Raw genomic sequence first — 26,599 nt, 5'->3', positions numbered from 1 at the left:
GAATTGCTTGAACCCAGGAGGCAGAGGTTGCAATGAGCCAAGATTGCGCAATGCACTCCAGCCTGGCGACAGAGCAAGACTCCCATCTCAAAAAAAAAAAAAAGAAAGAACACAAGTTACAAGCCTATCATGGAGTTAACCAGCTGGTTTGCTCACAGCCTTCAGTCTGTTGCAGAGGAGCAAGCTGGATGCCACTGTGGAGCTCTGAGTACTTCTTACTGGGTTGAAGATTCTATGTACAGATTTTTGGGGGGTTATCCTAGTTGATCCATTCCATAACACTATCAGAAGGAAACCTGACACCCAGTGGATCACCAATGCAGTCCACAAGCACAGGAAGACACATGCGCTGACATCTGCAGGCCCAAAGAGCCGTGGTCTTGGAAAGGGCTGAAGTTCTACCACACTATTGGTGGCTCTTGCCATGCAGCTTGGAGAAGGCACAATCCTCTCCAGCTCCACAGCTACCACTAATATAAGTAATGTTTGTAAAATTCATACCTAATAAACACTTTAGGACAGTACAAAAAAACAACCTGTGGTAGGCTGGGCACAGGCACTCTAAAGCAAGTTCTGCCTAAACTAGCAGGAACATTTTGCACATCAGGAAGTGTTCCTGGACTCTGTCTGGGGGTAGGCTGGGAGAGGTGGGGGCAGAGTGGGGCAGGGGCAGGGCTGGGGAACGGGGCCTGGGCAGGGCCAGGCACTGAAGTGAGGCCAAGGCCTGGAGGGAACCAGTTCCTGGTGGCTGTTGGGCAGCTCAGACAGCTCCCTGCCAGGTCACCCGCCATGGTCCTCCCTCTGTCCTGGCTCTCTCGGTGCCATTTCCTTCGTCTCCTCCTGCCCTCCTGGTCCCTGCCACCCCAGGGCTCCCGTGGGTGCTGCTCCCAAAGCTCCAAGGCAAGCATGGAAGAGACCAGCTCCAGAGGCAATGAGATGACGTCCCCTCCCAGGGTAAGTGGCACCAAGGGTAGGGACAGAGGGTTTGAGTTTGTACTGAGGTGGGGGAAAAAAATGTCAATCTCACCCTGCACCACCCTTACTCCTGCATCTTCTTTAGTTCAGCTACGAGCTCTTCTCCTCCCCTCCCCCAGCCCAGAACTCTGAGCTCCCTTCCCCCACCCCTATCCACAGCAGCACAGTCCACAAAGTCCTTGAACAGGAATTCCCCCTCACCTAACAGTTAATTATTTCTTAGCAGAGAGGGGCAGCCAGTCCTTTCCAGTGACCCCATATCCTTGTTCAAGGCATCTGGTTACAGCCTCTGGGCCAGGGATCTCTACCTGCCCTGCGGAGGCCTATGCCCAAGAGAGGGAGCTCCCTGGGCTTCTCAGTAAAGGCTACTGAGTCAAAAACAGATAGGGAGGGTGGAATTTCTCACTTCCCAGGGCCTCTGACCCCTCCCCTGGCTGATGCTCCCTCCCCTACTTCCCCTACCAGGGCCCTGGGACCCACCGCACAGCTGAGCTGGCCCAAGCTGAGCAGCTGCTGGAGCAGCAGCTGGAGCTATACCAGGCGCTCCTGGAAGGGCAGGAAGGAGCCTGGGAGGCCCAAGCCCTGGTGCTCAAGATCCAGAAGCTGAAGGAACAGATGAGGCGGCACCGAGAGAGCCTGGAAGGCAGCGCCTAGGCTTTCCCCACTGCCCACAGCACCCTCTGGCACTGGAAATACTGTGCGCCACCCCCCTGGAGCTTCGGGATCAGAAACATCCAAGCCTCTCTCAGACCAGAGAAAGCAGAAGAGACCCCCACAAAGCACAGGCAATTGGCAGGTAGTGGGGGAGCCAGGGCTCTGCAGTCTTAGTCCCATCTCCCTTTGACCTTACAGCAGGGCACTCAGGCCTTACAGGGAATTTATTTAGGACCATGACCTAAAATAAACTCACCCCAAATATAATAAAAGGACGAAGCACTTACAGATACCACAGACACGTGTGTTTCATTTTTAGTTTTGTTAAAAAAAAATTCTGACAAATCAGAAATGGGGGTTCAGGAGTGGTGGTGATGCAAAAGACGGAAGCCATGGGGTGGGGGCTGTCAGGGATGGGGGCAGTAGTGTCTCCTTCACCCCCACCCTGATGTCCTCTCCTGAAGGCCAGACAATCACATTCCAGAATGGGCGAGTCCTCTACCGTGTCTGTTCAATGTAGGAGGAGATGTCTATCTCATCAGGGAAGTGATGATTCTTAACCCTGATGTGTAGTGCTGCCGGAGAAGTGGATTTGTGAAAAGCTAATGGATTAAGCTAATGTATTGAGTTTGAATTTTCTGTGTAGTATAGAGTGCAGCAAAAAAGGCGTGGCCACACTGTTTACTGGTTCTTGGATCTTAGGAGAGTGACTTGCCCTCTTGGTATCCTGAGCTATAAAATGAAGACGTGAAAGAATACTGACTTCAAAATGATGTTAAATTTAAAATGGAATCATGTACATGAAATACTTAATACAGTGAGAGCTAGAGAAAATAAGTGATTCTAACATACGTATATATGATCATTACATTCTGGTAATGAGTCTTTGACAAGAAAGTGAAATAGCAAGAGTCAAGGGAAATACCTATCACGGTAGCAGTACAACCTACTTCTAGTTTTGAGTAAAGTACACATAAATGCAGAAAGGTAAGTTTGACCCATATATTAAATGAAGTTTTATAGATGACCTCAGGTAAATATTTTTCCCTATTAAAAATTAATAAAATATCAGAAAAATTTTTACTGAATTTTTATGTGTCTTACCTCGTATAGGTGCTGGAAATACTGTTGCAAAGAGTACAATCATAGTCACTGCCTTCATAGACAGACTCACACACAGTGTTTCTATCTTCTCCTAAATGTAATGATTAAGCGCATGGGTAATTACATTAAGGAGCCAGCTCTGGTGCCTCACACTCCTCCTCCTGCTTGGATTGCAGCTGGGGAATACAAATATATATTAATACATTTATTGCCAAACACATAATAAGCACCTTTTGCATTCAGGGTACACAGTACAAGGTACTTTGGAAGCTTCTGAGACAAATTAATATTCTCAAGGAGTTTCTGATGTACCATAGGTAAAATATATACATATAAATAATGAAATTACAAAGTAGAAAAATATTCTACACTATAAAAGAGAAAAATTTTGCAGGAATATTTAGAAAGAGGGGATTGTTTTTATTTGAAAGAAAAAAGGTCTTCAATGATATTTTTCCTGGGACTTAATGGGTGAGACATATTTGGATATGATCTGACAGTATTTCCATATGCTATGTTCATATACTATTTCTCTTCCTCTCTGGAGTTTATAATTCAAGGTGCTACCATGGAAAGATTTCTGGATGCAGGGTCAGAAAGATCTGAATTCTAGTCCAGTTCTTTGTTTTTCCACTTACTTGTATCTAACATTTAGAATGATTATCTTCATGCAAATTTTACATTTTAATAAGCACATCTGTGCATTTTCTGTCTCTTGACTTCGGGAGGAAGTACTTAGAATTCTGAGCTTCAGTTTTCTCAATAGAAAAATGGGAAAATTAACCCTTCCTCGTGTACATCTGAGGATCAACTATGTTAGGGATATGACAGTCTTTTTCAAACTGTAAAACATCATATGGCCGTGTATAGCTGTAATCAGAACAGTAATGTCCTGCACAAATCAAGCAACTCATTTCACAAAGTGTTGGATGACTGACTTTTAAAGCTTCAAGCTCTTAATACACTATTTAACACCCTGAAAACATAAAGTTATGAAATGGGGAAAAAAGAAGGAAAGGACAGTAGCTTCTTTTAAGGGGACCTGAATGGCCATTAAAATGTATCTAGCAGAGGACATAAAACCAATGAGAAGGAGCAATTTACTTTTACTGCTGGGGCAGGAGCCATGTAACTATTTTTACTAACTATAGCCATTCTCAAGTCTATTAGAGTACCTAAAATATTTATGATCGCTGTGTCTGTGTGAAACACTGTCTGTCGCAAGCAGAAATGCTAACCTGTGTTAGAACGTGTTTGTTGTCATTTTCTTGTCTGATAATTAATGCAGTGGAAATAGAGAGGTGCTGAGCAAAATCCTCATGTAGCACAGAAAGAAAAGAAAAATAAGGAAGCCATGGCACCATGCCAGGGGCAAGAGCTTTGCCAACTTGGCATTTTGCCTACCTAGACTGGGGGATTACCCTCTAGTATATTAAAGTATCAGCTTTTTAATTTACCAAATTATTTTCCAGATGTTTTTGGTAGAAAGGGACTTCTTGGCAAACACTTGAGTGCTTGTCAGAGAATTATACATTTAATATTACACTATTCATTACTTTAATTAATGACAGGAAGAAGTTTGCTTGAAGACAATTCTTAGCCACACAAAAAAGAATATTAATATTTTATGAGGTGAGGAAATTATCTTTAACACTGGTGAATTGAAATGTTCAGAAATTATAACAGAAGGAATTACTGGAAAAAATGAGCTGGTTGTAGTGACATTTACTGTTAGCAATTTTGACAAAAAGACATCATAGGGAAAATTGATATTCAGACAGCATGCTGTAAGATTAGGAAGAACATATGTGAAATTAATAGGTACCATGCAGAAAAGGTCAATAATTAATAGTTCAATTAGAATTTGAGAATAGATGTAAAAATAGCGTGGCATGCAAGTGACATCAATCCTCATTTCTGGTCTGGTAGCAACTTTGTGTACTAATGTTCCTGCTGTCATTTCCTGAATGCTATGTGTCAGGCATTGCGCTAAGCACTTTACACAAATGTTAGAACTTGTAGCAGCCATTTGTTATACTCAGGAGAGTGAGGTTCATAGAATGTAAATCATTTGCTAAAGTACATTGAGTAAATAAGTGGTTGAGCTATTCCACAGTCTAAGTTTTCAACTGTGTTATCATTAACTTTCTAAATCATTTAGAAAAAAAAGAAGCTAAGTTTCTCCATCTTTCACAAGAATCAGCTGCCGTAGAAATTCTAGTTGGTGCCATCCACGTTATAATTTTGAGGTCTCATATTTCTACACGTATTTATTAGTTCCTTCTCTCTGCCAGACCCTCTGCCAAGCAATGATCAGTTTCACTTCAATGTACTTATTAAATCCATGCTTTAAAGATGCCTGCTGAATCCTCTCCCTCTTGTCCCTTCTAACATTTCTAGCTGCTTAGGAAGCCATCCTGCCACCTCAACCTCCTGAGTAGCTATGACTACAGGCCATAGCTTTTTTGTTTCTAACCAAAACCATCTAGAAAATAATATAGTAGCATTTCTAGATACTGCTTCAATTCAATCATGGTGAAAAAATGAAACATATATAGGTTGAGACATATAAAATTCTTTTTATAATAGTTTAATTTCACAAGATGTTAATTTCCTTATTGACACCCTTCTGATTTTTATCACAATGGTCAGTTGCTGGGATCCTCTTTTTGTTTTGTTTCTTTTTAACTGGCCATCATTTTGATAGCCTTCCCAATAAAATTGCATTTTTTCGTATTTTTTTTTTTAATTTGGATTTTGAAGGTTTACAATCTTGATACTTACTAATGATGTGGGTCTTTGTTAAATAGATGAAGCATCTCTTTTTTGCCCAAGCTGGAGTACAGTGGCTTGATCATAGCTCACTGCAGCCTTCACCTCCTGGGATCAAGCAATCCTCCCACCTCAGCCTCCTGAGTAGCTATAATTACAGGTGCACTGACTCTAATATATATGCGTATTCTTTTAAGGGGACCTGAATGCATATTAAAATGCACCTAGCAGAGGACAAAAAACCAATGAGAAGGAGTAATTTACTTTTACTGCTGGGGCAGGAGCTATGCAAATATTTTTGCTAACTACAGCTGCTCTCAAGTCTATTAGAGTACCTAAAATATTTATGATTGCCGAGTCTGTGTGAAACACTGTCTGTCACAAACGTTTTTCACACTCCTGGCCTCAAGGAGTCCTCCTGCCTCTGCCTCCCAAAGTGCTGCAATTACTGGCGTGAGCCATCATGCCAGGCCAATCATGCAGATCTTGAGAAATGTGCCTACTAATGGGAAAAGTATCCATGATAGAGGACCATCCCTTTTTGTAATGAATTAGTAGGAAAGCAAGCGAGACATCTAATGTCATGCTCACACGGCTATATTCCTATCATACTCCCTTGACTAAGAGAAAAAGGATAGCCAGCACGTACAACAGTGGGCACGCTAAGAGAATTTATTTTTCATAGATATAAAAATCAACCATTATTTGTTTTACAGTAGAAAAAAAATGTAAAAATGGTGGCTATACCTAAATGTGAAGATCGATATGATTCATTTCTCAGTCTTTTTATGTTGAACTTGTCCAATAATGACTGCCAGCCTCTGCTTTCCTTAGAGTAGTATCATGGACTATAAAACTAGTAAAACCCCAGACTCCATTCAGTCCAAGCCAACATTATCAGTGGACGTGGCGATTCACCTCTGTGTTCCACTTCCATGTTCAAAGTCGCAGCCTCAGCCAATGCTGGAATTCTGCTTAAATTCCTGGCTCTCCGTCTCTTGCACACTTATCTCATCTTGCCACCAACCCCAACACCCACTTTTATATTACTTTTCTTATCTTAATTACTCTGCCTTTTAAAATGAACTTTTATTCTTTTAAAAATAATTATTGCAGCATTTGGAAAGAACAGCATAGAGTATACTTTGTGATTTAAGGAATTTATAAGCAAAAATTTCCTTTTAAAACTCAGTGCAAGAACTGTTTGAGCATTCAGTTGCCTCGTTTTCTCAGCTATGTAGAGAACACCAAAGATAAATGCTGCTTTCATTATTTAATGTGGTGCTTGCATATGATTTAAGTAAATACTAGAACTGAAATATTAGTTATATTTTAAGAACTATTGTGATATGAAATTGTGGGACATGAGAACCAACTTCAGGCTATTGTAATAACTTGACATCGTTTCGTGTTAATATGCCTAAAACATGTGTTGTCAAGTTCCAGAGCAACAGTTTTTCTGCTAGGACTCCAGTTCCAACCCAGTCCATGAAAGATGACTACTATCAATTCCATGCAACAATTAAGCCCCTCAAAAGAGACTCAAATACATTCCCAGTATAACATTTCATATTCGGTGGGAAATATACACATATACTGAATATAACAGGAGCCACTCTCAGCTGATGAATACTCTCAGTCTTGTCTGCCAGAAAGGACTGGACTATTTCTCTAACAAATTCACCTCTATGAGTAAAGACAGATCTTTTAGCATTTTAAAGAGACCTGGTTGCAGAGAATAAACTGCCTTAAAAATGTCCAATTGGGAGCTGTTCTGTTTATCCATTTTTCTTTTCCCCAAACCTGCCTTGCACTTAGTTCCAGCCATAGCACCTAGTTTTGTTTTGTTTTGTTTTGTTTTGTTTTGTTTTGTTTTTTTAATAGAGTCTCACTCTGTTGTCCAGGCTGGAGTCCAACGGCATGAACTTGGCTCACTGCAACCTCTACCTCCCATGTTCAAGTAATTCCTCTGGCTCAGCCTCCCGAGTAGCTGGGGTTACAGGCTCATGCCACCACACCTGTCTAATTTTTGTATTTTTAGTAGAGATGGGGTTTCACCATGTTGGTCAGGCTGGTCTTGAACTCCTGACCTAGTGATCTGCCTTCCTTGGCCTCCCAAAGTTCTGGGATTACAGGCATGAGCCTCTGCGCCTGGCCTAGCACCTAGCATTACTATTAACAAAAGACGAAGCATTTAAAAAAATCAGGACAGTGTTTTCATTACCTATTGCTTCCTAGCAAATACCCTCCAACCTTAGCAGCTTAAAATACTAAGCATTTATTATCATGCAGTTTCTATGGTTTGGGAAACCAGGGATGAATTAACTTGGTAGTTATGACTCAGGGTCTCTCACGAAGTTTTAGTTAAGCTGTTGCTCAAGGCTTCAGTCGTCCCATAGCTTGAACTGGGATGGAGAATTTGCTTCCGAGATCACCTACACTGATATTGGCCGGCCTTCATTCCTTGCTGGCTATTGACTGGAGATCTCCATTCCTCACTATGTGTTCATGATGGAGCTACTTGGCAGGGCAATTGGCTTGCTAAAAGCAAGGAATCCAAGAGTGAGAAACATGAGAACAAGAAAGCATCAAAGACAGAAACAAGTCTTTTACAACCTAATCTCAGAAGTGAGATACTACCATATGCTTTGAATCACACAGACCCATACTCTAACATCATGGAGGGACTACACAAGGGTGTGAGTACCAGAAAGCAGGGATAATTGTGGGTCCTTGTAGTGGTCACTTTGCAGACAGGTGACCACAATCTCCCCTTTGACCACCAATGATTCCTTTCCTTCACACATGCAATATATGTGTATCCTTTCTCTAGAACCTCAAGTTATTGTATCAAGCATCAGCCCAAATTCTGGAATCTCATCCTTTATGTCAGGCCAGTATGTTGGAGGAGGTTGCTAAGGTTCAGAATTCTCAGTAATCCTTCCTGTATCATGAAAGACACCACATGTTTGCAACTGAGTCATTTTCTCATTCTGCTTCTTTTCAGTAGAAGTTGGAGTATCTAAAAGTTTTTCATACTGTGCTCTATAAACTCAGTTCAAACTGACTGTTTCTGCAATTACAGTGCTTGCAAAAAGCTTTGTGGGTCTTCTGTGAATCTTTTAAGGATTTATTTCATTAGCAAAAACAAAAACAAAAAAACCCACACTCACAAGTATCTCTAGAAATGGCTGCAATATGAAATCATGAGGTATCCATCTTACAGTCCTGACTTGGCTGCTTCTGATTTTTTTTCTTTCTTAATTTTAAAGCATCTTTAAAGGGTGCCCATTTTTCTTCCATTAATAATGTAAAAAAGACTTTATTGCCATGGTTAAATTCCCACAAGCCTGAGTTCTTTATGAATAGGCTAAACGGCTGGTGTCATCACTTAAAAAACTGTCTTGATCTTGATTGAATTTCTGTTGAGAAATGAAGTTTGCATTTTTTAGTTTTTTCTTTTAATTCCATTTTTCTATAAAATGTACTTTAATTCCCCTTATATATACTCAGCATTAAGAAACTATCTGGAGTAGTCAAGTCAGTTAATAGCTTTAAAGATAGACTAGTGGATGGGTAAGTGGAGGTAAAGGGTGGGTAACGGATTCCTGGAAACTTTCCCTAAGTACACTAATTCAGAGAATGTTTTATCTTCTATATTTCTCCAGAACATATTTGTATATACTAGTTCTATGTTCCCATTTATGTACTATATTATATCCCTCTATTCACTGATATGCACTAACCTAGGACTTACAACTAAAATGTACACCAAGAAAATAATAAAAATATATTAACAATGTGGGTTAATTAAAAAATCAAATAAATGTATTGAGGTGTGCTTGTTTAAAAAGTATTCTTAACAACTATTTTGATATCCAGTTTATCCACAGTTTCATTTATGCATACGTAAAATATTGATTCTCCAATTGGTTGACCTGATATTTAGGACTGCAATTAAAATAGAAAATTACTATTTAAGAACTTGCATATTAATAGGTTTTATGTCTTAACTCCCTCATCAACTCTCTTTGTATCAAAATTGCAAGTTTGCTTTTGAAGTTATGGAATTCTAGCTTTCCAGTTCACTTTAATGCTAGAGATTTCTGATAGTACTGCAGTTCTGAATAAGTCTAAGTGTCTAAGACACTTTCAGATTCCCAAGTGAATTTATTTGAAAAAGGTATGAAAATAAAATTAATAAATGAAGGGAGGCAGCATGCTCCATATTTTTATTAAAGAGAGCAAAGGCTCTCTGAGAGTGGCTAAAGAATTGCTTGATATCCAGGTTGCTGTTTGTTGTCACATAGTAAGCGGTTTGGACAAATCTAAGCTTAAGTACCTTGCTTATGTCAAAATTATTAAGAACCATTTATACTTGGAAGTTATTTTTCTGAGATTATTAGTATCTTCTTTAATGTATATCTCTTATTATTTCTTGAAGATAAAGTAAGGACTCTTCAAAATAGTTCTGATGCCTTGATATCAGAACTCATATTGAATAAGGCTCATACTGTCTCATTCTCGGGGACATTATAATTATCCTTATAATTATCTGTCATATAAGCATGTACATTTTAGTGTCACTGAAGAAGTCTCACTGGACATAATTAACACAAAACGATTCCACTTTAGTAAGAGTTTTTTTTTTTTCCTTTTTTCAGTTGAGCACTTTTTTTCTGGTTAATGATTATCTCTGAAAAAAGAATATTATATAATCACAGGATTTTTTTGTTCTTATTCTTTTAACCCCAGACGACTAAGCTACAGTGATTATGTTGACTGAACTTCAGGATCTGTTATAATTATTTATTTAACTGCTATGAATGACCATATAAACTCTTCCTGCTAGCATTGAGGAGTTATTTTCAGTCCTGATAAAATATTGCTCATTTTAACATACTTGATGTTTTACATTTACGAACAGCCATAGTCCTTATCTTTCTGCAGGTGGTGGTGTTACACAATGAGTATGGAGATTCTTTTTGTCACTTGCTTGATTAAAATAATGGAAAACATAAAGTGAGAAAACATTCCAATATAATTCATTCATTAGCATAGCTTTCTTTTATGAGTATTGCTATTTTAGTAGCTTCACAAAGAATATTAGTCTGTGTGTTCTCAGAGGTGATTTACGAAACTCATTAGAGATATGAAAATTATTTTAGAAACTATGTAAATTGAATTTAGGAGTGATGGTAAATTCTATATATGATTTTAAATAGTATACATATCATGTGAAGCACAGCTCTTCAATAAATACAGAAATATGAAATTGGGTTTTCTAAGGCAGGTAAAATTTCTTCAGTTTTTCATGCTTTTTTTCCAAATTTGAATTCAGAAAATATTATCATCCTATTTAGAAAAGAGAATTTGGAAAAGCGCATGAAGTTTTCATTTAGTGGAACAGTTGTGCCATCCATTGGTTCCAGAATCCTAAATATTTTAGGGCAAAGCTAATCTAGTCACTTTTTTTTTTCTGTTTGCACCAATGGCTAGCTCTACTGTGAAAAAGAAAGTTAACTAAGTGTTTCATTAAGTCCTATTTCTGTCTATGCCTTTTCTATTCCTGTGTCCATTGTTACATTCCTGATGGCAATTTTCACATTGAACTAAAATTCCTCAATGCTATGATCTCTGTGGTCTTGAGGTGCTACATGAGTTGTCTCTGTACTCAAACGATCACATTTCTTGATCTCACTTGGGCAATTCCCAATTATAACCCTTGATTGATCAGAAATTTCACAGAGTAAGTGGGATCTAAATGGAATAGGTCTTGTCTGCTTGCTCTCATAGTTCCTTACCCTTCCATGGATCATATCATATTATATTTGATTTTCCTTTTTCTTGCCAAACTTTGTGGCTGTACTGGAGGCAGTGTCAAGGCAAGCACTATATCTGCTGTGGCACTAGACGTTGCTTTCTTTATACCTCGGGTGCTATATAGCATGTAGAAAAAAATCAATAATATTATTAGTAGCCCCAAAAAATGAGTGAACAAAGAAAAGATCCAGTGAGTTTGAAAGTTTAATCTCAGTTTTTTCTTCCTAGGTACTTGGATAAGCCCACAGGTTTGTTGGGGACAGTCTTAGCTAGTTGTCTGTCTCCAAGTCTTTTGATTCATTCTCTTCCTCCTCCTTGTGAATACAACCGTGATATTAGTCAGGGGTGAAATGTGCTTATTTTCCAAGTCTGGTCAAGCGATTGTGTTCTGGCTAATGTGATGTTAGTAGAAATGTTGCATGTCATTTCTGTGTAGGTTAAAGTTTAAAGGTGCTATCTCACGTAGGAGGACTCTTCTTTGACCCTCTGTCTTTTCTCTGCTTCTGTTCTGTTCAGAAGGGAGCCTGCATAAATGAGTGGAATTTCAGCCTCTGTCTTGAACCATGTAGTGTATATGTGAAAATAGACTTGACTTTTCTTTCAGCCAATGTTATTTTGCAATGTTCAATTATGCAATGGAAAACTGATCTTAAACTACTGGTGTAAAAGCTTACTGAAATAATCCATATGAAAAGTATTAGTGCAACTTTATAGAGAGAGAGGAAAAGAGAGAAAGATAAAGGATGGCAAAGAGACAAAGTCGCTGTTCTTTTGTTATTCTCCAGGAAACAATCATCTTAATAAAGAAGGAAAATAATCTTAAATAAAAAAGTGTGTAGCACATGGACCATGAACCTAATCTTTGAGAAAATTCAAATCATTGCATACTCTAAACTTACTAAGATGTTAAGAGAAGATAAACAAGTTTTCTTCTGCCTAAAAAGATAACAGAGTAATGTGATCTTTGTAGGATTATATCCTACAAGTAATTTAGCATCATGATATGTAGATCAGGCTTCTTTGGGTACAATCATCATAAGCCCAGTGGACAGAGATGGATAAAATCTGAAGGACTGATGCATAAACTCTCTAAGCTTCCTGCACCTAGATGTTTAAGGAAGTTTTCAAAGTCTTCTCTGTCTCTGTATGTTACACTAAGAGACAGCCCAAAATTTAGAAGGGCAGCTGTTTTCCCTCATTCAATGGAACTAGGTAGCAAGACCCTTGTTTTTTTACTTTCTGTCATCTTTATAGTCACAAGCAAAATCATGGGCTAATATCAGAATCCCTGCCATTCTTCACAAGTTTTACAGGTCCCAGGTGAGCATAAACTCAGTCTAAGCTTCCACCTTCACGGTTTGTCTCCTTACTGGAGTGAGAAGAACAATCTTTTATCTCTTGCATTTATAGTAAAACAATCAAAAGGAACTGTTGGAAATGTACAAGACAGGTTTAATAATGGAGGCTTATCATTTTTATTGCTAAAGTATTAGCTAATAGATTATTGTTCTGGATACACTTAAGGCATAATTTTGTTAATTCCTTGAAATGCTTGTTGATAAGTATTTGATTGTTCATGTCAACATTTTGTCCTTGAATTCAAAGGCACTATATTCACACTTCCTTTTATTTTTCTTCAATATGTTAAAATATTAAAAATCCCAGAAAATGTCACTAGACTGCCCCGTGTTCCTCCAGAGCAGGATGTGTTACGAAATGACATTTACATTTCAAGCAACATGGTGTCCAAATCACTGTGGCACTCAAAAATATGCTGACATGATCGTGGAGTACTTAAAACATTTTTGTATAAATTTGTTACAACATATTAAACTCTAAATTGATATCTTTTTTTCTGATGGTTCAGGCTTCTCCAAAGACATCCACATAGATTTTCTTTCACTTCTCAAATTATCATCCTTAGTCAGTATTGATTAAATATCTTTCTGAGCTCCGATTACTTTGTACACACTGTACAAAGCAAGTTCAATCAGCACAGTTTCTTCTCTTAAAAAGTCTCACACCTAAGAGACAGAGTTGGTTCTTAAGGGATCCAAGGCTGCACATAAGTGTTCCATTTTTCATCCCAGGGAAAGGATATTTGTGAAACTGAAGAAGGAAGGATGGCACAGAATTGAATGGTAGAAGTGGGGGTCGGCATTTATCTGGCTTTAGGTCTTTCCCTCCAGAAAGGGAAAAGACTGCAAAATTAAATGTTTCTGTAAAGTGTTAGAAAACATAGTATTGCTTTCTTTGAAAAAAAAAAAAAAAGTTTAGCTTTCTGTCTGACTTGGAGGGTTACTACACTGCTTTAGAAATGGCTGAGCAAGCAAAGAAAATTAGCTGAAGATGCAGTATCACTTTGTCTTTTCATGTCCTAGTTTATGATTATAATTACAATTATTTAAGGTCTTTGACTTAGGAATCTCTTCCCCATTATTAACTTCAGTTAAAACATGTGTGGATAAGAGTAAAAAGCTGTGGATAGAAGAGATAAATTCAAATGCTTTTATAGCACTTCTTTTATGAAATTGAACTCTGTAAAAATCTTCACGTTTCTAAACATTTTAAAGATAATAATGAGGCTAATACTTTTGGGGATAATAGTGTTGTCAGCCCATATTTTGGGCATGTGCAATTTTGAACACTTTGTAACAATAATGTTATGTAATCTCACAATAATCCTACAAAATATTTCCAAGTCTCCAAGCTAGCTTGACTACAAAAACTCATCTAGCCATTTTTCTTGAGACATGTATTTTTTCTTCATTTTAAACCCTGAGTTAGGCAAAAAGGGTTTTGTGATGGTGTCAGATATAATGATGCCTTGAATTTGCCTTTTCTATTTGTAGACAATTTATATGGCCCTGTCAAAAGTTTGTTGTAGTGTTTGCTAGTGATTTTATCTCAGAAGAAAGAATGAAATCACAAACAAAAATTTGTCATACATTTTATTGAATTACTTATCATGGTAGTGAACCGTGAAAATTCAATATAATATTTGAAGTTTTCACAAGCCTACTTAAAGAAAAAAATGACTGAATTACAGAAATAGCAATTAAGTTTTAAAATATTTGTTTAAACAATTATTTCATTGTTTTTCTTATAATAAATTAACTTCTTATGTCTCCTCTTGTAGAGTACTGAAACCTTTGAATTATCATCATTCTTTATCTTTACATAATTTGCTTAGTACTCAATACATATTTGAAATTGTAGTCTCCCTCCCTCCCTCCCTCCCTCTCTCTCTCTCTCTTTCTTTCTTTCTTTCTTTCTTTCTTTCTTTCTTTCTTTCTTTCTTTCTTTCTTTCCTTCCTTCCTTCCTTCCTTCCTTCCTTCCTTCCTTCCTTCCTTCCTTCTTTCTTCTTTCTTTCTTTCTTTCTTTCTTTCTTTCTTTCTTTCTTTCTTTCTTTCTTNTTTCTTTCTTTCTTTCTTTCTTTCTTTCTTTCTTTCTTTCTTTCTTTCTTTTTCTCTCTCTTCCTTCCTTCCTTCCTTTCCTTTCCTTTCCTTTCTTTCTTTGTCTTTCTTTCTTTTTCTTTCTTTCTAACCTATCAATATAATAGCATTGTTTCTAATTGAAAACAATCTTCCTCTAAGGAAGAAATTGACAGAAAATAATAAAACTATATAAATAAGAATAAAAAATAGTTAAATTATAAAATGTCAGGCTGTTATAGCCAGTAAAGTATGAAAATGTTTTGCTGAAAAATAAATATCACATATATTACAGTGATATATGTATGCTGTTCACAGAATTTGTTCAAAAATATATTCTAGCCTTTAAAAATTAATATTATGATAAGTTCTAGAATAAAAATAACACCATTTCTTGAGAGATGAATATTGGATATGCTAACAGTTCTTTACATATATTATTTTATTTAATCCTTGTATAAACCAAATTGTTCTAAATATGTTTCTGCTTATATTCACATTGCTAAATTCCTTGATGTTAATCATATTCTTTTAAACTGTTCCTTTATAAAATTGCTATAAATATCTGAGTATAACACGTTCCTTTGGCCTTTCAAAAGACAAATCAAAAGCGGCTAGATGGCGACCAAAGTGAACAGAGATGACATTCATTTTTGTGTTACGTGTTGTATGAACACTTTACTCTTTATACCAAAGAATATGTCATTTGAAATAGTATGTACATTGTTTCTCTCAGATACAGCTTGTTTAAGATTCTAAATTCCTATTGCTAACGCTTATGCAATTAAAAATTCTTTTATATGAATTTGAAATGGTGCCACCAAAGCAGAAATTTATATTAGGGGGTTCATAACTATGATGTTGCTTTCCACCTCATACCTATTATGTTGCTTTCCACCTAACAGATATCCAACAATTAAAACAAAGCCACTAGTGGAATTTTTTAAAAAGTAATAATGTATACAAGAATTTTGTGTGTTTTTATTTTTTTTTAATTTGGAGTCTTGGTCTGTTGCCAGGCTGGAGTGCAGTGGCGTGATCTTGGCTCACCACAACCTCTGCCTCCTGGGTTCAGGTGATTCTCCTGCCTCAGCCTCCTGAGTAGCCAGAACTACAGGCATGTGCCACCATGCCTGGCTAATTTTTTTTTTATTTTTAGTAGAGATGGGGTTTCACTATGTTGGCTATAGGAGTCTTAAAACTCCTGACCTCCTGATCTACCTGCCTCGGCCTCCCAAAGTGCTGGGATTACTTCTTGAGCCACCGCACTTGGCCAAGAAGTAATTTTATTGAGCTGGTTGTCCAAATAAAGTAAATTTTAAGATGAGCAATACTTTTTAAAATTTATGCAAATGTATTTCTTATTATGTGAGTATTTGGGAGCTATTGAATTTACCATAAGTTGATTACAAAATTGACTATATATTTTTTCCTTTTCCCATATTCAGACTCCATAGAATGCAATTTTGAATCTCCTCCCATCAAGAGGAAGCATGTATTTCACCATCCCTTGTATTTATACTGTCTTTGTGACTTATTCTGGCCAACAGAATATGTCAGATGCAATGTTGTGGTTTGTGCTTTCTTAGAGTGTCTTGGAACTCTGCCACTGCCATGTAAATAAGCTGAAGCTCTTCTGTGGGATGATGGGACATAAGTAGCCCCATCACCTCATTGTCCAAGCTGACTATCATCCCATCTCCAGGCATGCAAGTGAGGTCATACTAGTATAGTCAGTTATTGCGAGTGTTGAAGAACACTGAGCCTGACCACATCAACCCTGAGGACCTGCCGACTCAGGAGCAATAATGAATACTTACTTCCAAAACTGACAGATTTTGGGGGTGACATTTTTATAGCAAGAGCTGAGTAATACAGAATTTATCTAAGAACTTGTCTTAACTCATTTAGAGGATAGCAAAAACTGACTTACAAAGCAGCACTATAGCAATCAAAAAATGATGTGTCCATTATTAAGCCTGTCTTGTGCACTTCCAACAGTTGCTTTTGATTGTCCTACTATAAGTGTTGAAGAAAAAATACTGCTTGTCTCACTCTATTATGGGAACAAACCATTGAAGATGGAAGCTTAGACTGAGTTCACACTCACCTGTGACCTGTGAAACTTGCTAAGAATGGCAGGGATTCTGATATTAGTGCATGATTTTGCTGGTAAGTGTAAAGATGACAGAAAGTAAAAAAGAGGTGTCTTGCCTGTTCCATTGGATGAGGGAAAACAGCTGCCTTTCTAAACTTTGGGCTACATCTTAGTGTTTATTGATTAACTGGTTAATATACAGAGAGAAGACTTTGTTTGAAAACTGCCTTAAACATCTAGGTATTGGAGTGAATTCAACAGGAAGCTGTCACAAGACAATGGGCCTTCTGCCTGGAGGAAAAGAACATCAAGGTGAAGGAACATTATTTATCAATATATAAGTGTGAAGGCAAAGATGAGAAGTTTCAAGGGAAGGTATTTATGATGAGATATTGTTCTATTAAGCTGGCTTTATTTTGGTATGTCAGGTGATTGATGTGCAGTAGATGTAATCATTTTGTCGAAAAGATGTTAGCCCGGCAATGTGTCAGCTGCTCAGCATACCATTATTAAGCAGCGGCATTCTGATTGACTTCCAAGCCAGAGACTTTCAACCTTTTGTTAATCAGAGATAGGCAATTCAAAAGCAAAAACCAAGGCAAAAGGAGCAACAAAAGTACTCAAGAGACCCTTAAACCATTAAGGAAAAGAACCCAAATACATTAAATACATCTTATTGTTAAAGAAAAGGTAAACACACACACACACACACACACACACACACACACACACACACAGCAATATAGTTGAAAATAATAAATTATTTGTTCTGCCACTTTGCTCTGTAATTGCCTTCTATTGTTATCTCTCTAAAGGAAGATAAACAATCCTGAAATCGTTGATGATTTTAAAATGTAAATTTCTTTAAGTAAATTGAATAATAGACTCCACAGTTTTTAAAAAGTTATTCTGACCTTGGACCTTATTGTAACTGACTTTCCTTAATTTGCTGACATTTAGACAAAAAAGCAATTGTTCACTTTGACGTGAATGAATCTTGAGAAAGAAGGCATTTGCTTTTTTTGTGTTTGTTTGGGGTTTTGATTTTTTTTTCTCTCTCAGGAATGAAAGCTATGACTTGGCTGAATAATGAAAAATATGGAAGGTAGTGACACTCACTCTAACCACGTAAAAGCAGAATGTAGACATGGAAGGATCCATAACTGATAAAAAAATATATACTTTACACTAGAGGAAATGATCTCTGTTGACTTGACTCAGTCATTTAGCATCCTCTGGCTTTCATTCTGTCTGTGGTGAAGCACAGGGCCTGGGCTAAGGTAAAAAGTAAGTGAGAGACTTTCCTTGCCCACAAAATTGGAGGGACACCAAATATACAGCATTTAAAATAAATAACATCTTAATACAATACATTTTTTAAAGAAAACTAATGGATAAAAATCCATGATGAACATACTATCAAAATTGTTTTTTTCAGACAGGGTTTTACTCTGTCACTCATGCTGGAATGCAGTGGCACAGTGTCAGCTCACTGCAATCTCTGCCTCCAAGCTCTAGTGATCCTCCTACCTCAGCCTTTCAGGTATCTGAAAGTACAGGTGCATACAACGATGCCCATATTATTATTTTTTTTTCTGTAGAGAAGGTGTCTCACTAGGTTACTCAGGCTGATCTCAAACTCCTGAGCTCAAGCAATCCTTCCACTTTAGCCTCCCAAAGTGCTGGGATTACATGTTGGTACCACTGTGCCCAGGTATCAAAAATTTTAAGACAGGACCTGTATTATTGAATTTTCCTTTTGCTTCAGGCAGTGTCCACATCAAATATTGTGGATAACTTTGCAGCTCAGTGCACTTTCACCAAAAAAGCACAATCCTTGAAATGAGCACTCAGGTCAAGAAACAGAGCTTAACCAATGTGTCCATCCTCCTGAAGTGTCCTTCCAGTCACTTGTACCTTTACTCAAGACTTATTAAATCTTGCTTTTTAACATTATCAGTTTCACCTAGTTTTGCAATTTAAATAATTAAAATTATACAGGATGTTATCTTTTTGTCAGCCTTCTTTTGTTCAGTATTATATTTCTGAGAGTCATCCATATTTTTGTGCAGTTATAGAAGGCATATTCTCCTTGTTGTATAATGTTCCATCGTGTGCATATATCAGACTTTATTCACTTTATGATGGATGGACATTTGAGTAGCAAACAAAAACAAACCAAACCAAATGAAAACAATATTGATGAGCATTTTCTTCCTTTGTTTTTTTTCTGCAACAGCACCGTAGTTGTCATTTGGGAATCTTCCTCTCTTACATTTTATATTGTGCTAGTGAAACTCCTATAATAATTCCCTTCCTCCATCTCCCAACTATGATGAGTTCAAGATGTAAACTAAAACAATCCCTACAATTAATTCATAACATAATGACACACATCAACTGTCAATGCTATAAGGAGATTGTGCATTAATACTTGTTACAGATACATTTTAACGTGTGATGAGTTTTCTCTTCCCAGGTAGTGAGGTGTTGTATTAGTCCATTTTCACATTGTTATAAACAACTACCTGAGACTAAGCAATTTATGAATACAAAAGGTTTAATTGACTCACAGTTCCACAGGCTTAACAGGAAACATGGTTGGAAGGCCTCAGGAAACTTACAGTCATGGCAGAAAAGGAAAAGGAAGCAATCTTTGCCATGGTGGAGCAGGAGAGAGAGGGTGCCCTAAGGAGGAAGTGCCTCACATTTTGAAAACAATCAGATCTTGTGAGAACTCGTTCACTGTTAAGAAACCAGCAAGGGGGAAGTCCGCCCCCACAATTCAATCATCTCTCACCAGGCCCCTCCCCTGACTCGTGGATATTATAATTTGAGATGAGATTGAGTGGGGAACACAGTGCCAAACCATTTCAGATGTTCAGCTTTACATTTGATTCTGTGAGTTACCCAGTGTCATTTCAATTGATTGCTTGAAAAGATTAACTCACCAAGTTATGTTTCTGTTTCTTGTGTCAAAAGGAATCTTGACAAGAGAGTGAAGTTAGAGCATTTCACATGGGAAGAAAAAGACAGTAACCTGAATAAGCATGAAAAGCAGAGAATGTAAACCTGTGTTATCTTGTATATTAGTTCGTTTCCACATTGCTGATTAAGACATACCCAAGACTAGGTAATTTACAAAAGAAAGAGGTTTAATTGGACTTGCAGTTCCACATGGCTGGGGAGGTCTCACATCATGGCAGAAGGCAGGAAAGAGCAAGTTGCATCCTACGTGAATGGCGGCAGGTGGCAAACAGAGAGCTTATGCAGGGGAACTCCTCTTTATAAAATCATCAGATCTTGTGAGACTTACCCACTGTAATGAGAACAGCAGAGAAAAGACATGCATGCCCCCAAGATTCAACTACCTCCCATCAGGTCCTTCCCACAACATGTGGGAATTCATGATGAAATTAGGGTGGAGGCACAGCCAGAACATAACATTCTGCCTCCAGCCCCTCCCAAATCTCATGGCCTCACATTTCAAAACCAATCATGCCTTCCCAACAATCCCCCAAAATTCTTATTTCAGCATTAACTCGAAAGTCCACAGTAGAAAGTCTCATCTGAGACAAGGCAAGTCCCTTCTGCCTATGGGCCTGTAAAATCAAAAGCAAGTTAGTTACTTCCTAGATGCAATGGAGGTACAGGCATTGGGTAAATACAGTCATTCCAAATGGCCAGAGAAAGGGGCTACAGGCTTTATCCAAGTCCAAAATCCAGTGGGGCAGTGAAATCTTAATGCTCCAAAATGATCTCATTTGACTCCATGTCTCATATTCAGGTCATGCTAATGCAAGAGGTAGGTTCCCGTAGCCTTGGGCCGCTCCACCCCTATGGCTTTGCAGGGCACAGCCTCCCTCCTAGCTGCCTTCATGGGCTGGTGTGGAATGTCTGTGGCTTTTCCAGATGCACGGTGCAAGTTTTCAGTGGATCAACCATTCTGGGGTCTGTGGCCCCCTTCTCACAGCTCCATGAGATGATGCCCCAGTAGGGACTCCATGTGGAGGCTCCAGCCCGCATTTCCCTCTTGAACTGCCCTAGCAGAAGTTCTCCATGAGGACCCTGTCCCTGGAGCAAATTTCTGCCTGGGCATCTAGTCGTTTTCATACATCTCCTAAAATTTAGGTGGAGTTTCCCAAACCACAGTTCTTGACTTCTGTGCACTCGCAAGCTCAGCACCATGTGGAAGCTACCAAGGCTTGGGGCTTGCATCCTCTGGAGCCATGTCCTGAGCTGTACCTCAGCCCCTTTGAGTCAAGGCTGGAGTGGTTGGGATGCAGAACATCAAGTCCCTAGACTGCACACAGCATGGGGACCTTGGACTCAGCCCACAAAACCATTTTTTTCTTCCTAGGCCTCCACGTGGGTGATGGGAGGGGCTGCTGTGAAGACCTCTAACATGCTCTGAAGACATTTTTTCCCATTGTCTTGGGGATTAACATTGGGCTTCTTGTTATTTATACAAATTTCTGTAGCCAGATTAAATTTCTCCTCAGAAAATGGAATTTTCTTTCCTATTGCATTGTCAGGCTGCAAATTTTCCAAACTTTTATGATGTGCTCCTTTTAAAACTGAATGCCTTTAGCAGCACCCAAGTCATATCTGGAATGGTTTGCTGCTTAGAAATTTCTCCTGCCAGATACCCTAAATTATCTCTCTCAAGTTCAAAATTTCAAAAATCTCTAAGGCAAGGGCAAAATGCTGCCAGTCTCTTTGCTAAAACATAAGAAGAGTCACCTTTGCTCCAGTTCCCAACAAGTTCCTCATCTCTCTCTGAGACTACCTTAGCCTGAAATTCTTTGTCTATATCATTATCAGCATTTTGGTCAAAGCCATTCAACAAGTCTCCAGGGAGTTCCAAACTTTCCCAAATTTTCCCATCTTCCTCTGAGCCTGACAAACTATTCCAACCTCTGCCTGTTTCCTAGTTCCAAAGTCACTTTCACATCTTTAGGCATCTTTTCAGTAGTGTCCCACTCTACTGGTACCAATTTGCTATTTTAGTTTGTTTTCATGCTGCTGATAAAGACATACTCAGGACTGGTCAATTTACAAAATAAAAAGTTTTAATTGAACTCACAATTCCACATGCCTGGAGAGACCTCACAATCATGGCGGAAGGCAAGGAGGAGTAAGTCACATCCTACGTGGATGTGGGCAGGCAAAGACAGAGAGCTTGTTCAGGGGAACTGCTTTATAAAACCATCAGATCTTACAAGACTTATTCACTATCATGGGAACAGCATGGAAAAAACTTGCCCTCGGCTCCCTCCCACAGCAGGTGGGAATTAAAAATGAGATTAGGGTGAGGACAGAGCCAAACCATATCACCTTGTATGTAGAAAGTTTTAAAAATCCCCTTAGCATGTACAACACTATGAATTAAAAGTATTTCAAAAATCCAACAAACGTTTATGACTTAAATCCAGTTTTAATTATCATGGCTGACATCTTGTCTTTGGAGGCTTTGGAAAATGATGACCATGACTTTTTCAAAAGTCTACCCAGATGTTTCATAATATATATTTCAGCCTTACACAAACAATGCAGTATGTAGTGTCCTGCCACTGGCCTCTCCTTAGGGACTACAGTATCTGGTAATAGAGCTAGGCTTTAGTGGGTTTTCCCAGAAACCTGTCTAAAACATGATTGGGCATGACTTTAAGGGAGCACAAAGCATGAAATGTTTGTTGGTAGCAGCATGGAAAACAACCTATGTCATATTTAGTTTCCTGTTCCTGGAGACTTGAAAACATTTTTTCCGGCTTTAAAGAGACACACAATAGCTCACCATAAATTGTTGCGAAAGATTTCAATCTAACGAGACTCAAAGACACTCATTTCTTCTGAATACATGGGGAAAAAAAGTAATCTATTATTTTGATAGGTAAATATTCCTGTATTTTTTTCTGCCTTCACCTTTTTAAGCCCTTAGATAACTCATATAGACTGATAACTAAAATCTTTCCTATGGTATATCTTCTGAGATGCTGTCAGGCATAAGAACATATAAAAATCATGAAGATTGTCACTATGAATCTAGTCCAATTCATCTCTGTTCCTTCCTTTTGGGTAGAAGAAAAGGCTACTTGCTATAAACCATATGTGCTATTATGGCATTTTGCAATAAATAGCTCTATATTCAAAGGTAGATATGCTGTAGTCAATTTTAGAATGAGCTTTAAACATTTAAATGTAGAAGTGAAAAAAATGAAATGTGATATCTGTTTTTCTGTACTTAAAACAGGTTGGATAATCTTCAAGCATCTGTTAGCCTTCTTAAATAATTTCAAAGCTAGTCTTTGCTTGCAAGGAAAGTGTAGGATGCTGGCTGATTTTAATACCATCACTTAATAGATTTAATATTCATTTTAACTGATAAATAATGAGCCAAAACTATTTAGACATTTATTTGGAATTTCCAGATACAGAATCATTTGATTCATCTAGATGCTTAAAGTGTATCAATTTATCTAATTTTCACACCAAACTGCCCAAGGAAGGTCTTATGATTGTTTACTAATAAACTCAGCATTTTAATTGGGATTAAGTTCGATTTCAATTAGATATGTTAGATCTGAGTTCAAAAATGAGTTCAGTGTCTGTGAGATCTTGGATAAATCAGTGATTTTCACTAAGTGCTTCTCCTCATATTTGACCCTAGGGGTTATAACAGTACCTATTTCCTAGGGTAGATATGAAGATTAAATGAGATACTATATGTACAATGACTGGAAGATGAATGAGGCTGCAGTGGAACTCATAACCACCTCTTTTCCCAAGTGCTCTGTCCTAGGAAGGTCAGCTTTATTTATAAGTTCCTATCATGCTGCTGCCTTTTTTCATAGATGCCCTGCCCCACACGGAGTAGTCTAGTCACAGTATGCCAGCAGAGGCATTGCTGAGCTGCTGCATGCTATGCCCAGCTGCTATGTGAACTGCCTAGGTAGTGGCGGACTGCCTTGGTAGTGATGGTTGCCCTTCCCCCAATGAGCTGGACCTTCCTGGGTCCAGCTATGCTTGCTGGGAAACACTCAATCCAGAGTGTTTTAGATTGCTTGTTTTGTGGGGGTGGTACCCACCAAGGCAGATAGCCTGGCTCCTCGTCTCTGTCCCCTCCCTTTCAGTTGAATGGGTGGCTCTGTCTCCCAGGCGTTCCAGGCACCAGTTGAAATGGCCTCCCAGATTTGTGTGAGTTTCTGTGTGCCAACCTGGCACCGACTGAAACTGCCATGCTGAAAGCTCGTGGTGATTTCCAGCCTGGGAATCTCCTGGTCTGTGGGCAGTGAAAATTTGTTTAGGCATATGGTGGGCACTCACCCTCTGTGTTGTTCTGGCTGGGAACTGCATTCTGGAGCAGTTCCTATTTGGCCATCTTGGAACCTCTCCCTGGGGAAACCTCTTTTATTCTAACTGCTTCTGAAATGTCCTGAGCTTCCAGACTATGTCTGCTTCTCATACCATGCACATTCATGTCTGCCTTGATAGTGTTTCTCATAGGTGTTGATCAGACAATCACATGTAATTCTTTTAAGCTAAATCAACTATAAACTCTCAGATGATAGGACCCACATCTGTCTATTTTGTTTCCCATTCACAGAAGTGAATGGAAATTCACATCACAGAAGTGAATTTAGCAAGTGGCACATGGTGAAGGTATATCCGCTTCCTTAAGAGGCTTCTCCTCCCCTAAAGACCAACATTCCCTGTGCTAGTTCAGCTTTTTATTAATCGAATGGCAGCAGTTATCTAGACAGTAAAGGATTCAGAATTCTGAACAATCCCTGGGTAGAGATAGTTTGCCCAAATCACAGGTAGCTCTACAAAGTTAGCCTCTTGGTCCTCAGCTTTAGACTTTGGTATGTTGGGTGGATTTTCTGTTGTTTTGGGAAAGTGGTCAAGTAACCCGTTTTTTGTTTGTTTGCTTGTTTTTTTGTTTGTTTGTTTTTATTCACTGGAATTATATATTAACTACAAATTAAAACAATCACTAATTTTTTAAGGTTTCTCCAAAACCTCATTTGGGAATTCCAGCTATATCAATGATTGCTATCTACAATCTAGGCTTTTTACATTTAACCTCATGAGCTATCTTGTTGGAGACAGAGAGTGAGATAAATTATTATCTATCAAATGGTTGTATTATTAAGGCATGTATTCCAAGCCATTTCCAAAGAATTGAAAAGTTCTTAAAGCATCTAAACAGATGTTTCTAATAAGATGATATGAATAGTTACAGAGTTAACGGAGTGACTGGTCTAATGTTACCCCCGGAGTCTGGGTGAACTATTCACTAATCTCAAACCTATCTAATTCCAAAAGCTCTTCACAAGCTCCACAATAGATGACAGTTGACAGTATTAGTTGAAGTTAGTTACTTTTACATTTTCCATTTTTCTTTTAGCACAGAAAGGACTACTAAGAGAGAGCCTCATATTTCTCAGTCCATGATTATTATTGTGCTCCTAGTATGACATCTGATAATTAGCTTTTCAATCAGTGTTAGGAATTGTATATCATTGCTGAATTTCACCAGCAAAATAGACAAAGTCTCTGCTTTTCATCCTGGAGTTTACTTTCTATTGGGGGAGTATATTTGTATATTTATTATTTTAATTATGAATATGATATTATTTTTAAAGGAAAAAATAAATATCCATAAGGGCACGTAGAAGGGACCTACCTTGGCGTGAGAGAAGGAATGATTTCCTGGTGATGGAATGTTTAAGATGAGCCTCATGCCACTATCTAAAGAGGAAGCTTGGAGAAACTTCTCTCTCCTTCTTTCAAAAATTACAGAGATCTAGGGTGGGAAGGAATTCGGCCTATATGAAATGATCGGATGTGATGCCAATGGGATGAAAGAAAGGAGTATCACAGGAGAAATGGTCATGGGCTAAACCAAACAGTGCCCCTAAGCCTTAATTTTCTCATCTGTAATATGGAACTAATGATGATTGCCTACCTATCTGATAAAATTGCCAGAAACCAGTGAAACTCTCCATTAAAAGTCATGCATAAAATTTAATTTTATATATAAAATGCTAAACAGCTACATTATATAACATATACATACACATGAGTTATATAATGTGAGACCAAGGCATAATATAGTTATGCAAATACAAAATGCATCTATGTGAAGCCCATACTTTCCATATATAGAATAATGAAACTCAATTTTTTCACTGGGAGAGACCCTGATAAAAGGAAACTTAACATTCATTCCATAACTTACAAGCAGGTACTATAACAAGATTTTTGAGCAGAGATTATTTAAGACCAATTTGAACTATTGTGTACATACCAATAAGAATGCCAGCATTCATTACATTTGGAGAGACAGATGGTCTGGACTGAGACAACCAATTAATATAAAATGTGTTCTTTGTTGGCACTTACCACAAAGGAAGATCTTTTCTTGAAATACCTTCTTCTTAAAGTTTATTCTATTTTCAGATGAATGTGTCTTTATGTAGAAAGAAAAGTACTTAAGGCATCTATGGGCAACAATTTACCTATTTTTATGACATCTATAGAAAAACCTAATTCATATAAGTTATTGCTTCTTTTAATTTTAAAGAATGTAAAATTAGATATTCACTTGAAATATTCTGATGTTCTATTAATCATATATTTCATCTGGTAGCAAAATATAAGGAAATTGCCTTTCCAGAGATTTTTCAATGAGGTAATTTCCTGCCTTTTTTTTTTTTTTTTTTTTTTTTTTTT

At 37.9% G+C, this 26,599-nt stretch overlaps 1 protein-coding gene across 1 annotated transcript; it reads left to right on the top strand.

Moving 5' to 3' along the window:
- Positions 1–742: 742 nt before the first annotated feature.
- On the top strand, positions 743–1,926 carry MCCD1 (mitochondrial coiled-coil domain 1). Its single transcript, XM_017543297.2, has 2 exons — positions 743–954; positions 1,441–1,926. The coding sequence occupies exons 1-2, from the start codon at positions 790–792 to the stop codon at positions 1,627–1,629; spliced, it is 354 nt and encodes a 117-aa protein (XP_017398786.1). The 5' UTR covers positions 743–789; the 3' UTR covers positions 1,630–1,926.
- The last annotated feature ends 24,673 nt before the right edge of the window (positions 1,927–26,599 follow it).

This window comes from Cebus imitator, unplaced genomic scaffold (genome assembly GCF_001604975.1).
Source record: "Cebus imitator isolate Cc_AM_T3 unplaced genomic scaffold, Cebus_imitator-1.0 Scaffold151, whole genome shotgun sequence".
NCBI classification, from domain to species: Eukaryota; Metazoa; Chordata; class Mammalia; order Primates; family Cebidae; genus Cebus; species Cebus imitator.
Note: the sequence above shows the minus strand (reverse complement) of the source record. Positions and strands in the feature narration are given on the sequence as shown.

Excerpts from the sequence above, each read along its gene's own strand:
- MCCD1 (XM_017543297.2), top strand. The coding sequence starts at position 790 with ATGGTCCTCCCTCTGTCCTGGCTCTCTCGGTGCCATTTCCTTCGTCTC. Across the intron at positions 955-1,440 it reads AGATGACGTCCCCTCCCAGG|GGCCCTGGGACCCACCGCAC; the intron begins GTAAGTGGCACC and ends TTCCCCTACCAG.